The sequence below is a fragment of the Artibeus jamaicensis genome, unplaced genomic scaffold (genome assembly GCF_021234435.1).
Source record: "Artibeus jamaicensis isolate MK-2021 breed Jamaican fruit bat unplaced genomic scaffold, CSHL_Jam_final scaffold_847, whole genome shotgun sequence".
Lineage (NCBI taxonomy): Eukaryota > Metazoa > Chordata > Mammalia > Chiroptera > Phyllostomidae > Artibeus > Artibeus jamaicensis.
Genome location: NW_026522057.1, coordinates 22327806 through 22343009, shown reverse-complemented (window position 1 = coordinate 22343009; position 15204 = coordinate 22327806). Strand labels below are relative to the sequence as shown.

The window sequence follows — 15204 nt, the reverse complement described above, 5'->3', positions numbered from 1 at the left end:
TGGATTATTGTTTATCACTAAGCTATTATTTATAATCAAGAAAAATCTATTTAAAAAAAGGAGAACTTGGGTCAATTTTGCTCTGCGACATATGTCAGTTTGACTAAAAAACTCACAAAAATTTTACAAAATAAGTGATAACTTTTACTATAATGGCATATACAGGTCTTTATACTTTTGTCCAAACCCAGAATGTTCACCAAATGTGAACCCTAATACCACCTATGGACTTTGGGCCCTGATGATGTATCAGTGTAGGTTTATCCGCTGTAACAAACCCAGCGCTCTGCTGGGGCACGCTGACATAGGGAGGGAGGGCTGTGCGCGCTGTGCCAGGGGTGTATAAAATATCTCTGACCCTGCTCAATTTTGCTGTGAACCTAAAAACACTTTAAAAAATAAAGTCTATTTTTAGCCCTGGCTGATATAGCTCAATGGATTGAGCACATGCTGAGAACCAAGGGGTCGACTGCTCAATTCTTGGTCGGGGTACATACCTGGGTTGCAGGCCAGGTCCCCAGTTGGGGGTACACAAGAGGCAACCACACACTGATGTTTCTCTCCCTCTCTTTCTCCCTCCCTTCCCGTGTCTAAAAATAAATAAATCTTAAAAAAAAAAATACAGCATAGCTAGTATCCTCAACATTTAGCTAAAGCTGAACTTTTGATTACAAAGTGAAGGGAAAAAGGGGAGAAACTCATTTTAAAAAGCAACAGGTATCCATAACATAAGGACTGTGCTGTTTATAGAGATATGGGGTAAATGCTCTTACAAATCCACATTCGCCACAATTAGCCACTTTTCAAAAGATATATATTTTATAGGTTATGCTATTATAGCTGTCCTATTTTTCCCCCCTACACTCCCTTCCACCCTGAACCTCCCTCCCACCAGCATTCCGCCACCTTAGTTCATGTCCTTGGGTCATACCTATAAGTTCTTTGGCTTCTCCATTTCCCATACTATGCCTAACTTCCCCTGTCTATTTTGTACCTACCATTTATGCTTCTTCCTATACCTTTTTCCCCATAGACCTCCCTTCCTGCTGATAACCCTCAATGTAATCTCCATTTCTGTGATTGTGTTCATGTTCTAGTTGTTTGCTTAGTTTGTGTTTGGTTTTTTTCAGGTTCAGTTGTTCATGGTTTGAGTTTGTTATTATTTTACTGTTCATATTTTTAATCTTTTTCTTTTTTTTACATTTTTTAAAATTTATTTTATTAATTATGCCATTACAGTTGTTCTATTCCCCCCTTCATTCCCCTCCACCCTGCACACCCCTGCCCCACCATTCCCCCCTTTAGTTTATGACATGTCTCAAGTTCTTTAGATTCTACATTTCCCATACTATTCTTGCCCACCCCCATCTATTTTCTACCTACCATCTGTGCTACTTATTTTCTGTACCTTCTCCCTCCTTCTCCTTCTCCCACTCCCCTGTTGCTAATCCTCCATGTGATCTCCATTTCTATGGTTCTGCTCATGATCTAGCTGTCCTCTTAGTTTGCCTTTGTTTTAGGTGTGGCTGTTAATAACTGTGAGTTTGCTGTCCTTTCACTGTTAATATTTTTTATCTTTTTCTTAGGTTAAGTCCCCTTAACAATTCATATAATAAGAGCTTGGTGATGATGAACGCCTTGAATTTGATCTAATCTGAGAAGCACTTTATCTGCCCTTCCATTCTAAATGAAAGCTTTGCTGGATAGAGCAATCTTGGATGTAGGTCTTTGCCTTTCATGACTTGGAATACTTCTTTCCAGCCCCTTCTTGCCTGTAAGGTGTCTTTTGAGAAATCAGCTGACAGTCTGATGGGAACTCCTTTGTAGGTGACAGTCCCCTTATCTCTTGCTGCTTCTAGGATTCTCTCCTTCATTTTAATCTTGGCTAATGTAATGATGCTGTGCCTTGGTGTGTTCCTTCTTGGGTCCAACTTCTTTGGGACTCTCTGAGCTTTCTGGATTTCCTGGAAGTCTGTTTCCTTTGCCAGATTGGGGAAGTTATCCTTTATTATTTGTTCACATAGGTTTTCCACTGGTTGGTCTTCCTCTTCCCCTTCTGGTACCACTGTAATTCAGATGTTGCAATGTTTAAAGATGTCCTAGAGGTGCCTAAGCCTCTCCTCATTTTTTTGAAATCTTGTTTTCTCGTTTTGTTCTGGTTGAATATTTCTTTCTTCCTTCTGGTCCACTCCCTTGATTTGAGTCCCAGTTTCCTTTCCATTACTATTGGTTTCCTGTGTATTTCCATTCATTTCAATTAGTTTAGCCTTCATATGTTCCTCTAATTTGTGACTAAAATCAACCAGTTCTGTGAGCATCCTGATCACCAGTGTTTTGAACTGCGCATCTGAAAATTTGGCTATTTCTTCATCACTTAGATTTCTCGGCTCTGGGGCTTTGAGTTGTTCTTGAGCCATGTTTTGATCTGTTTGTGCCTGTTACTTATGAGAAGCGGAGCCGTAGATGTTCACCAGTGCAGGGCCACCCAGGTCAGTGTTTTGTGACACTATGTGTGGGGGCGAGGTCAGAGAGGGACAATGGCAGTTCCCTCTGCCGCTTCCTGCCACTGGGGCCTGCGTGGTCCATCTCACTGCTAGCTCCTCACCGGTTTATCTGCGCACAAATGTGTGACCGCAATCAGCCTTCAGTGAGTCTGCACGCTTTTCCACACCTGGGACCCGCCCACAGCTGCTGGCGCACCTGGGTCGTGTTCCCGGGTCAGTCCGGTGTATTTTTCCTGCCCAACCCCGCTCTGCTGCTGGCTCTGCCCCTCTTACTGGTTTGGCTGAAGGGTTCACTGTTGTCAGATTTCCGTGTAGTTCAATTTTCTGTGGTTTGGCTGCATTTTTGTTGCTAAAACTTTGTTGTTTTTAAACTTAGTTATGTAAGAAGGCACAGTGCTTCCACCTATGCCTCCATCTTGGTGGAAGTCTATTTATCTTTTTCTTAAAAACTACAGAACGCTTCATGAATTTGCGTGTCATTCTCATGCAGGGCCATGCTAATGTTCTCTGTATTGTTCCAATTTTAGTATATGTGCTTCCAAAGGGAGCACACAGTTAGCCACTTTAAGAAGCACTATGGTATCCTCACAAAGAACAAGGGCTTTAACGACAGACTGCCTGACTGTAAACCATTGATCCTTAATTTACTACCTGTGTGACCTGGATGAGCTACTCAGCTGCACCTCACCCAGTGTCTGCATCTATCATAGTATGCTGAGGACTGTAAAGCAGTTACAACAGTGCCTGACAATGGTAAGAGCCATATTAATGTTAGCTGTTACTGTTATATCTATCCCCTCTTCGCCTATTCAAGAGCAATGTAATTTACCACATCAACTCTAAGAATATGCAGAAAATAACCTTCATTTAAAAATTTCAAATTGATTAAATATTATAGTCTTCAAGCTGCTCATAAAACTAACCAGGGTAGACTTCCAGCCAAGATAGAGGCGTAGGTAAAAACATTGTGCCTCCCCACACAACTAAGTTTAAAGACAACAAAGTTTTAGTAACAAAAACGCAGCCAAAACACAGAAAACTGAACTATACAGAAGTCCGACAACAACAAACCATTCATTCAGACTGGTAAGAGGGGCGGAGTCAGTGGTGGAGCAGGGTCGGGCAAGAAAGATCAGCCAGACCAACCCAGCAGCTCAGGAGGGCAGGCAGCAGGCAGTTGGCGGGTCCCAGGCTTAGGGGGGGCAACAGGCAGACCCAGTGAGGGCGCAGGGCAGCTGGCTGACCGTGGACACACATTCATGTGCAGATAAACCAAGGGAAGGAGCAGGCAGTGGCCTGAGTGACAAGAATTAGAGCCTGAAAGCACCAATTGCAAAGACTTTTGGGGTCCAGGTGGCGGGAAAAGCTCCCAGGCTCACAGAGAGTTTGTTGAGAAACCCACAGGGTCCTGGAGGGTGCACAAGCCCACATAACTGAGAACCAGCAACAGAAGGGACCAATTTGTTTGTGGAAAGCGGCAGAGGGGACAGAAATCTGAAAGAGATCAGAGCAAACGCCACTGCCCCTCTCTGACCCCGCCCCCACATAGAGTCACAACCCAGCAACTGGGTCCTACCCGGCCCTGGTGAAAACCTAAGGCTCCACCCCTAGAACGTAACAGACTTGACCTGACCAAAACATGGCTCAAGAACAGCTCAAAGCCCCAGAGCCAATACTTCTAAGTGACCAAGAGATAGCCAAGCTTTCAGACACACAGTTCAAAACACTGATGATCAGGATGCTCACAGAGTTGGTTAATTTTAGTCACAAATTAGAGGAATATATGAAGGTTAAACTAATTGAAATGAAGGGAGATACACACAGGAAACCAATAGTGATGGAAAGGAAACTGGGACTCAAATCAAGGGAGTGGACCAGAAGGAAGAAAGAAATATTCAACCAGAACAGAACGAGATAACAAGATTTCAAAAAAATGAGGAGAGGCTTAGGAACCTCTAGGACATCTTTAAACACTGCAACATCTGAATTACAGTGGTACCAGAAGGGGAAGAGGAAGACCAACAAGTGGAAAACCTATGTGAACAAATAATAAAGGATAACTTCCCCAATCTGGCAAAGGAAACAGACTTCCAGGAAATCCAGAAAGCTCAGAGAGTCCCAAAGAAGTTGGACCCAAGAAGGAACACACCAAGGCACATCATCATTACATTACCCAAGATTAAAATGAAGGAGAGAATCCTAGAAGCAGCAAGAGATAAGGGGACTGTCACCTACAAAGGAGTTCCCATCAGACTGTCAGCTGATTTCTCAAAAGACATCTTACAGGCAAGAAGGGGCTGGAAAGAAGTATTCCAAGTCATGAAAGGCAAAGACCTACATCCAAGATTGCTCTATCCAGCAAAGCTTTCATTTAGAATGGAAGGGCAGATAAAGTGCTTCTCAGATAAGGTCAAGATCAAGGAGTTCATCATCACCAAGCCCTTATTATATGAAATGTTAAGGGGACTTAACCTAAGAAAAAGATAAAAAATATTAACAGTGAAAGGACAGCAAACTCACAGTTATTAACAACCATACCTAAAACAAAAGCAAACTAAGCAAACAACTAGAACAAAAACAGAACCACAGAAATGGAGATCACATGGAGGGTTATCAGCAGGGGAGTGGGAGGTGGAGAGAGGGGGGAGAAGGTACAGAGAATAAGTAGCATAGACAGAGGGGAGAAAATAGGGGGAGGGCAAGAGTAGTGTGGGAAATGTAGAATCTAAAGAACTTGTGACACATGGACATAAACTGAAGGGGGGAATGGTGGGGGAGGGGTGTGCAGGGTGGAGGGGAATGAAGGGAGGGAATAGGACAACTGTAATGGCATAATCAATAAAATATATTAAAAAAAAAAAAGAAAAAAACTAACCAGGGCAAAGCTTGGCTGGTATAGCTCAGTGGATTGAGCATGGGCCTGTGAAGCAAAGGGTAGCTGGTTCGATTCCCAGTCAGGGCACATGCCTGGGTTGCAGGCCAGGTCCCCAGTAGGGGACATAGGAAAGGCAACCACACACTGATGTTTCTCTCCCTCTCTTTCTCCTTCCTGTCCCCTCTGTCTAAAAATGAATAAGTATTAAAAAAAAAAAACAACTAACGAGGGTAAAGAGAAAAGGGAAATGTACAATGTTAACTAACACTAAATTTTAGAACCACAGTAAATTTAAGGAAGAAAAGAGAAAATAAAATTGAAAGTTTAAAAGTAAACCATTCCAACAAATTTTAAATAAATACATAAGCCTCTCCAGTTTCCCCAATACCTTTGATGAGCCGGTACCACTGTTTGCAGACAAGGGCTGCGGTTTTGTGTTCCTGGTACGGCGACAGAAAGGACAGGATGTACTCCAAAACCTCTTCCGGCAGCTCGGACATGGACCTGTTATGTCTAGTCTCCTCAACCTCTAATACTGGCTGAGGCTCCTCATCTTGCTCCATCGTCCCTTCCAGCACAGTTTCTTCTTGGTCCACCGCCATGAAACTGTCATCTTCGCTGTCCGAGGAGCTGGCCATGACATTCCACTAGACAGCTACAGTGGGAAAGAAATGGACATGAGTGTACACTGCTGGGAGCTCTGAAACAGCATGGGCACACGCACAAGCCATTCAGGACTGGTTCGAGACCCTCAACAGGAAGTCTGCTCTTCAGCACTGGTTGGGAGCCACCTTAATTTGATAGGCACAGCTCGAGTACCAAGCCCATTCCAAATATCAAACAGCTGCTACAGGCTTGTTATTTTTTTCACACCACTGAAAACTATGATAGCCAAGTTCTAGTATAACCAGAAAACAAGAAAAATGGTTCTCCAACAATTTCCCTCGCTCAAAGATCAGACTGGAAGACAGCAAAGGGAACAACGATTTGCTTCCCTTGGCCAGTACCATAACTTAAGACCTCAAACTTAGAAGGAAAAAATAACTGGGTGCTACAAAAAGTAGTAAGAAATTCTGAGGATGTGATTTTAGAAGTAAATTTTTCTAGCTTTTACACAAGGTAATTCACTTAAAAGGGTAATAAATGTTCCAAGAATAGGCCTAATCAGCTAAAACATCAAATACAAGGCAATATTTATACTAGAAAATATCATAATAAGTCCAGGAAGTGAAAAACTGGAAATAATACAAATGCCCCTCAACAATAGAACATTCAGCTCTATTGTGGTACACTCAGACAGATCATTGTACAGCAAGGAGCCACAGATAAGTCTCAACATAATACTGAGCAAAAGAAATCAGCGGAGCCCTGGCTGGTGTAGCTCAGTGGATTGAGCGTGGGCCTGCGAACCAATGGATCATGGTTTGATTCCAAGTCAGGGCACATGCCTGGGTTGCAGGCCAGATCCCAGCATGGGATGCATGAGAGGCAAACATACATTGATATTTCTCTCCTTCTCCCCTTCCCCTCCCAAGATAAATAAAATCTTAAAAAAAAAAAAAAAAGGAAATCAGGAGAGCACATCCACATGACCATGCTTGTATCAAATTCAAAACTAGGCAAAATTACTTGCTACCACAAGTAAGGACAGTGCTTTGGCAACCACTGGGAGGCTCCTAGGCTGCTGGTCAAGTTGTTTCCTACTAGATAATAGTTACACAGAATGGTTCAGTTTGTGAAAAATTCACCAAGCTGAATACTTAATGCTTAATGTACTTCTCTAAAGTTTACCAAATCAAGCCATGATCAAGTTACCTCTAGTGAAGATAATTAATTAAAAAAAAAAAAACGATTTTGGGTGACTTTAAAATTTCTTCTTTGTGCTATCCGTATTCTCTAAATTTTCCAGAAAGAGTGTACATGTTAAACATACACACAGAAGCAACACCTTTATACTACTCCTCTGATGTTTCATGCAATGCCTACGGTAAAAAGAGGAACATGAAAGAAAGGACAATTTACATAGGAAGTGCATCGCAGGTTAGATTCTCCAGGAAGCAGACGCTAAAATACATCTAGGAATGAAAAAGGCTTAAAGGAGAGAACTCTTGTGAGAAGAGCATTGAGCAGGAGAAGCTTATCAGCTCACGGCGCAGATCTGGCAACACTCGTCCAGCGAAAGCTCAGGAGCGAGGACTGTCAGTGAGAGGACCGTAGTGTTGGGTACAAAGACAAGGTGCTCAGGTCACTACTCTGCCCAGTCCCCAGCTGGGGGCTGCTCTGAGAAGAGGGGGACCCTGGCTCCAAAGCTGAGGCAGTCACTGAAGGGATTTAACAGTTTTATTTAGCTACACTTGTTATGTTTAGGCAACAAGTCCTTTCTTAAAGGTATATCTGAGTTCATTTCATTATTTTGTTAGTACATCTATTTTGTTAGTACATCTGATCCCTTGATCCCCTGGTACCTGCCCAGACAAACACTATGCCATCCACCTTATAAATTTCCAGCATTTTCTCTGGCACTGATGAAAATAAGAAATAACAGGAAGAGAAGAGTGGTTCTGAAATACACTTTGGGGCTTCAAGAAAGATCTGAAGTGTTCCAAAAGGTGAGGGGGTTGGGAAGAGCAAGAACCAGAAACCTCCTACCTCATCTCTACCACTCCAGTAATTCACATACTAATTATGTATGACACCTTAAAAACTGGATGATCACATTCAGAAAAATGAAAACATAAATCAAAACTCAAGTGGCTACTAGAATTTGACATTTTTAAAACTATATTCTTTCCCTCCCCTGTCCTTCCCATTCCCCCGCTGATAACTTTCCACGTGATCTCCATTTCTGTGATTCTGTTCCTGTACTAGTTGTTTGCTTAGTTTTTGTTTTTGTATTATTAGGTTTGGTTGTTGATAACTGTGAGTTTGTTGTCATTTTCCTGTTCATAGTGTTAATCTTCTTTTTCTTAGATAAGATCCTTTAACGTTTCATATAAGGGGTGGTGATAATGAACTATTTTAATTTAACCTTATCTAGGAAACATTTTATCTGCCCTTCCACTCTAAATGAAAGCTTTGCTGAAGAGAGTAATCTTGGATGTAAGTCCTTGCCTCTCAGGACTTTGAATACTTCTTTCCAGACCCTTCTTGCCTGCAAGGTTCTTTTGAGAAGTCAGCTAACAGCCTATGGGAACTCCTTTGCAGGTAACTGTCTCCTTTTCTCTTGCTGCTTTTAAGATTCTCTCTTTATCTTTAATATTGGTTAATATAATTATGGTGTGCCTTGGTGTGTTCCTCCTTGGGTCTACCTGCTTTGGGACTCTCTGAGCTTCCTGGACTTCCTAGAAGTCTATTTCCTTTGCCAGATTGGGGAAGTTTTCCTTCATTATCTGTTCAAATAAGTTTTCACTTTCTTGCTCTTCCTCTTCTCCTTCTGGCACTCCTATGATTCAGATGTTGGAATGTTTCAAGATGTCCTGGAGGTTCCTAAGCCCCTCCTCATTTTTTTGGATTCATATCTTCATTCTGTTCTGGATGAATGTTTTCTTTCTTCTGCTCCACACTGTTGATTTAAGTCCTAATTTCCTTCCCACCACTGTTGGTTCTCTGTACATTTTCCTTTATTTCACTTAGCATAGCCTTCATTCTTTCATCTAATTTGCGATCAAATTCAACCAATTCTGTGAGCATCCTGATTACCAGTGCTTTGAACTGTGCATGAGATAGGTTGGCTATCTCTTACTCACTTAGTGGTATTTTTTCTGGAGCTTTGATCTGTTCTTTCATTTGGGCCATCTTTTTTTTGCCTTGGTGTACCTATTATGTTGTAAGGGGAGGAGCCTTAGGTTTTCACCATGGTGGGACAACCCATGTTGCTGTGTTGTGATGCTGTATGTGGGGGAGGGGTCCAAGAGGGAAAAATAGTGTTTGTTCCGCCCTGCCAGTTTTCAGTCCCTTCCCCCACTTCCCACAAACAAATTCCCAGGTGGGTGGGTTTGTGTATGTTCTGGGACCCTGCTGGTCTCTCCAAGGAACTCTCTTGTGTGGCTGAGAGTTTTTCCTGCTGCCCCCTTAACCCCCACAGGTGTTTTCAGAGGTTTGAGGCTTTATTTCTCTGAACTGGAACCCTGGGTTGCTTGGTCTGTCTTGCTCCCAGTTGCTCCTCCCGGATTATCTGCACACAAATGTGGGACCACCCACTTCACAATCCGCTGCCTCGCCTCATTCACCAGCTGCCATCGTGCCTGTCCTGGTCCTCCACCTGCCACCTTGGTGCCCCACTCGGTCCCTCATACTGATCTGCATGAATGATTCTTCTTTAACTCCTTGGTTGTCAGACTTCCCCACAGTTCGCTTTTCTGTCAATTCTGGTTGTTTTTTGTTTTTAAATGTGTTGTTGACCTTTTTTTGGTTGTGCGAGGAGGCACAGTGTGTCTACCTATGCCTCCATCTTAGCCGGCAGTCCCCAGCTGCCAGAATCTTGATGATGAGGAACAAATGGCTAACTGGAAGAAGTGGAGCAGCCTACTTTTCCTAGATGGTGGAGGAGGCAGCAGTGGTAAAAGAAGGACAGCAGCATTTTCCCCCACCACACACCCCAAGTAAAGTATCGTCATGGGTTTACTGTAAACTGTATCAGATACAGGATCCCAGCTAGTTGTTACCCAGTCCTGCCCACCTCGGATGAGATGTTCCTGCCATGCTTAAGTTCCTAGAGGGAAGGCCTTTCTACTTCCAGCCCCAACTCCTATCCAAAAATCATATAAATATAAGACAAAAAGTAACATTTTTTTTCTGGCAAAAAAAGTTGCCTTTTTCGACTGGAAAAAAATCATTTCCCATAGTCCCTCCTATTCTTTCCCTGCAAGTTACCATTTCTCATCTCCTACTGGCTATCTACTGACTTTCTCATATTTTTAACGCCCACTCAGGCCTGAAATTCAACAAAGATTACAAAAAGCCAATTCCTAGCATCTGCCTGCATTTTTCACATTTGAATTAAATACAGCATCTCAAATACAGTTGTTTTCTATATACCTGACAGACTGTGAAACTAGGGTCTGCTTTAGCACAAACTGAATCACAAAGGCTGCAAAAGGTTATTTATATTACTATTTTTCCCCCAGCAAAATAAATCTGTTTGGCTCAATAAAACAATTTGCTTCCTTTCCAAATCTTCTCAAAGTATAATTAGCAAGCCCAAAGAAAGGGGCTCACACTTTTGTAATACCCAGTTTTAAACAATTCTCACCATTCAGCCATTTCACTGTCCACAAAAGCATCAAACCCCATGCCCCTGAGGGCATGTCTGCTAACGTAGCCTCTGAACACACATGCCAATGAGAAGACAGAGGGGTGGGCTTGGATGCAATTCCTCTCTGATTACATGCCCAGCATTAATTTGCACAGCCTTTCCTTTTCACTTCCTTGATTAAGTAATGAAATCATCACTCATATTCCCAGAGCACACAGAGGTATTTTGAAAGTTTTTCATGCCAAAAAAGCCTTACAAAACATTTCACATATAAGTCTATTAACTTAATTAACGAATGTGGTTTTCATGAAAGTCTTTAAAAGAAATCTTCCTCACCCTTCACATTTGAGTTAGGCCTTTCGGCTTCCCCAAAGTGAGAAACCACAATCTGAAGTCAATTTATTGGACTACTTCAGAGCAGAGACCATTTGCCTAAGCACCTTGTCAAATGAGCCAAGGTTTATGGACACTTCTACTCACAAAATCCTTGTGCTAACTTCACATTATTTTGTAATAGAAATTACATCATTAGTATATCCAGGAAATAGACCCTTATATGTCACTAGATATTGTCAAGATATTTTATTGGTCAGAATGAATATACTTCTCTGGTTCCTTGAGTTTTGACCTTTTAAGGTGCACACTGGCCTCAGTCTGCTGCCAGAGGCCTGCCCCGCACCCAAAGAGAGGACTGGTACTGAAGAGTTAGGCCCAATGGCATCTTTTCCTTTGAAAAGCTACTATACTACATCCAGCTAAATTCAAACAAGTTTTGACAATCCTTTTGAAGTATAAATTAAGGTTCAGATTTTGAAACAGGAGATCTGGCTACTGTTTCTAGCTGTAGTGCTGTGTGATCCAAAGTAAGTAACACAGAGTTAGATAGGAAAACCTCTTAATCCCTAAGTAATGTAAGTTTCCCACCTACTTCACCAAGATTTTGTAAAAATAGCAGACACCAACAAACTACTCTGAATTTGAGGGAAATTGATTAAGTTGTAAAGAGTTTAAATTGATTCAAAAAGCTCCAGCTGGTATGGCTCAGTGGATTGAGTGCTGGCCTGCAAAGCAAGAGTCACTGGTTCAATTCCCAGTCAGAGCACATGCCTAGGTTGTAGACCAGGTCCCCAGTAGGTCACACACGAAAGGCAACCACACATGGATGTTTCTCTCCCTTTTTTTCTCCCTCTGTTCTCTAAAAATAAATAATTAAAGTCTTAAAAAAAACCTGATTCAAAGAAATTCAAGATAGGGATGAAACTCCTTTGTATTTCACTTAAAAGTAATTGCTAGTCCTAATATAAAATTTGATTAATTGTGCCTTTGATTGTATACAACTAGACATGTGACAATCCTCTTGGAGTAAACACATCTTTATGAAAATCAGAATACATTTCACCTACCTAAAAGGAAGCTGAAAATTTAAAATCAAGACTTACAGCCAAGATGGAGGCGTAGGTAGACACATTGTGGCTCCTCAAACAACCAAAATAAGGACAACAATTTAGAAACAAAATAACAACCAAAACCGAGAGAAAACTGAACTGTATGTAAGTCTGACAACCAAGAAGTTAAAATACACACATTCATCCAGACCCATAGGCGAGGCGGAGTCCGGTGGCCAAGCAGAGAGGGGTCGCAGCACAGGAAGCGAGCAAGGCACCCCAGGTGGGTAAGACGGCACCCGGCAGACCCTGGGCGCCCAGGCAGCAACTGGCAGACCCCAGGCGTGCTGTGCTACCAGGCAGACCCAGCGAGGCAGCGAGTGAGAAGCGGGGCACCCTACGCAAGGTGGTTGGCTAACTGGGCGGCAGTCCCACATTCGCACACAGATAACTGGGGAGCGAGACAGATCACACAACCCAGGGTCCTAGCATCAGGAAATAAAGCCTCAAAAGTCTGACTGAAAATACCTGTAGGGGTTGAGGCACAGGGAGAGACCCACAGTCTCATGAGACTCCCAGTCTCATAGGAGACTTTGTTGGAGAGACCCACAGGGGAATCAGCACCAGAAAGGCCCTGTTTGCTTGGGGGAGGAAGCGGAAGAGACTGAGGTGCAATAGACAGTGGAGCAAAGCACCATTGTTCCCTCTCTGACCCCACCCCCACATACTGTATCACAACCCAGTGACTTGGGTCACCCCGCCCTGGTGAAAACCTAAGGTTCTGCCCCTCATACATAACAGGTTCGAACAGACCAAAACATTATGGCTCAAGCAGAACAGCTCAAAGCCCCAGAGCCAATACTTCTAAGCGACCAAGAGATAGCCAACCTATCACATGCACAGTTCAAAACACTGGTGATCAGGATGCTCACAGAGTTGGTTGAGTTTAGTCACAAATTAGAGGAATATATGAAGGCTAAATTGAAATAAAGGGAAACACACACAGGAAACCAATAGTGATGGAAAGGAAACTGGGACTCAAATCAAGGGAGTGGACCAGAAGGAAGAAAGAAATATTCAACCAGAACAGAACGAGATAACAAGATTTCAAAAAAATGAGGAGAGGCTTAGGAACCTCTAGGACATCTTTAAACATTGCAACATCTGAATTATAGGGGTACCAGAAGGGGAAGAGGAAGACCAACAAGTGAAAAACCTATGTGAACAAATAATAAAGGATAACTTCCCTAATCTGGCAAAGGAAATAGACTTCCAGGAAGTCCAGGAAGCTCAGAGAGTCCCAAAGAAGTTGGACCCAAGAAGGAACACACCAAGGTACATCATCACTACATTAGCCAAGATTAAAATGAAGGAGAGAATCCTAGAAGCAGCCAGAGATAAGGGGACTGTCGCCTACAAAGGAATTACCATCAGACTGTCAGCTGATTTCTCAAAAGACACCTTACAGGCAAGAAGGGGCTGGAAAGAAGTATTCCAAGTCATGAAAGGCAAAGACCTACATCCAAGATTGCTCTATCCAGCAAAGCTTTCATTTAGAATGGAAGGGCAGATAAAGTGCTTCTCAGATAAGGTCAAGATCAAGGAGTCATCATCACCAAGCCCTTATTATATGAATTGTTAAAGGGACTTACCTAAGAAAAAAAAGATAAAACACATGTATAGTAAAATGACAGCAAACTCACAATTATTAACAACCACAGCTAAAATAAAAACAAACTAAGCAAACAACTAGAACAGGAACAGAACCACAGAAATGAAGATCTCAAGGAGGGGTAGCAACAGGGAAGTGGGAGGAGGAGGGGGAGAATGTACAGAGAATAAGTAGCATAGATGGTAGGCAGACAAAAGACAGTGGGAGGGCAAGAACAGTATGGAAAATGTAAAAGCTAAAGAACTTAAGACACATGGACATGAACTAAAGGGGGGGGAATGTGGGTGGGAGAGGGTGTGCAGGGTGAAGGGGAATGAAGGGGGAAAATGGAACAACTGTAATAGCATAATCAATTTTTTTATCAATAAATTTTTTAAAAATAAATAAAATGCAATCAAGCTTATTTGCAATTTCAAAAGGTTAAAAAAATGCAATTAAGGGATCTTCTCCCGGATGGGTATTTTACCAAATGCACATACTAATTAATATTTTATCTATATTAACAGAAGCTCATAATCCGGAGGCTCCTTAGGTCCCAACAGTCAACATTTTGACAAAACAGTCTAGAAATAGAATAACCCGACATAACTACTGTTGCTCTTAGTAAACTATGAGCTATTTTGACAAGAAAATTCAGAGAGCTGTTTCTATAAAGCATTCCAAATTTAATAACAGATATCAGCTGCTGTAAGTTTTTTTAAATGAATAACTATCGGTGTGTTATGCAATTAAAACTCCCTTTAATAAAACAGAAAAATAAAGTATTCCCCCAAACTACCCACCAGTATACTTTATCATTTTTCACAATGGTTGATATTAAATGAAGCCGATTTAAGACCATTACAGAGAAGTAGTAGAAATGGACCAGTTCTGAGCCATTCTCTATATTCATATGTAGCAGCCAAAGGATTTGTTATTACTAAATTTAAGTGGTCAACAAAAATGTACTGGTTTCAATCATCAATGAAAATACTCTAGGTTCTGCAAATACTATATGGAAAATCATATATTCTAGGTTCAGCAAAATGTTTCATTTGGTAGAAAAAGTAATATCCAAATTTAGATTTTTATGGGAGCTTGAATTTTCAGATTTTAAGAGACAATAGTAATAATACACAAAGTATAGGATAGTTCTTTTAAGATTTTTATAGGGAACCTATCCATGTGGTATGGAAAATGTAGTCCATACCCTACTTGGAAAGGCCAGTGGGGAGCAAAGTCAGCACATAGGACCCACGCTCATGGATAGGTTTTCCCATGGGGAACCAGGCCTGCATTGTACCTAGGCTGCTATGAGACTTGCTTTTGCTAAAACTCTCTCACCCTGAATTGCAGCAGAAAAATGTTTACTGCGTTATCTCTAAAGTAACTTCCTAAGATCTGTACTAACCCTCCCAAGTATGGAGTGTAATCAGTTCAACCACTTTTCCCCTTCATCTGCAACATCCTTCTCTTTGAAGTAATTAGCAATACTCTTTCCTTTATTATCTGTAAAATGTCATCACCAACAGCCA

General features: G+C 41.9%; 1 protein-coding gene and 1 non-coding gene across 3 annotated transcripts in view; both read right to left on the bottom strand.

The window, feature by feature from the left end:
- The window catches only part of FBXO42 (F-box protein 42), a 90248-nt gene that overhangs the window by 42958 nt on the left and 32086 nt on the right, over window positions 1–15204 (bottom strand). For both annotated transcript variants that reach the window (XM_037146083.2, XM_037146084.2), the window contains one exon: window positions 5768–6034. In XM_037146083.2, the coding sequence (XP_037001978.2) occupies window positions 5768–6017 (250 nt within the window). In that variant the 5' untranslated portion in view covers window positions 6018–6034. The remainder of the gene's footprint in view (window positions 1–5767; window positions 6035–15204) is intronic.
- Window positions 2950–3055, bottom strand: LOC119049984 (U6 spliceosomal RNA). Its single transcript, XR_005082646.2, has one exon. It is a non-coding gene; the product is annotated as a U6 spliceosomal RNA (small nuclear RNA).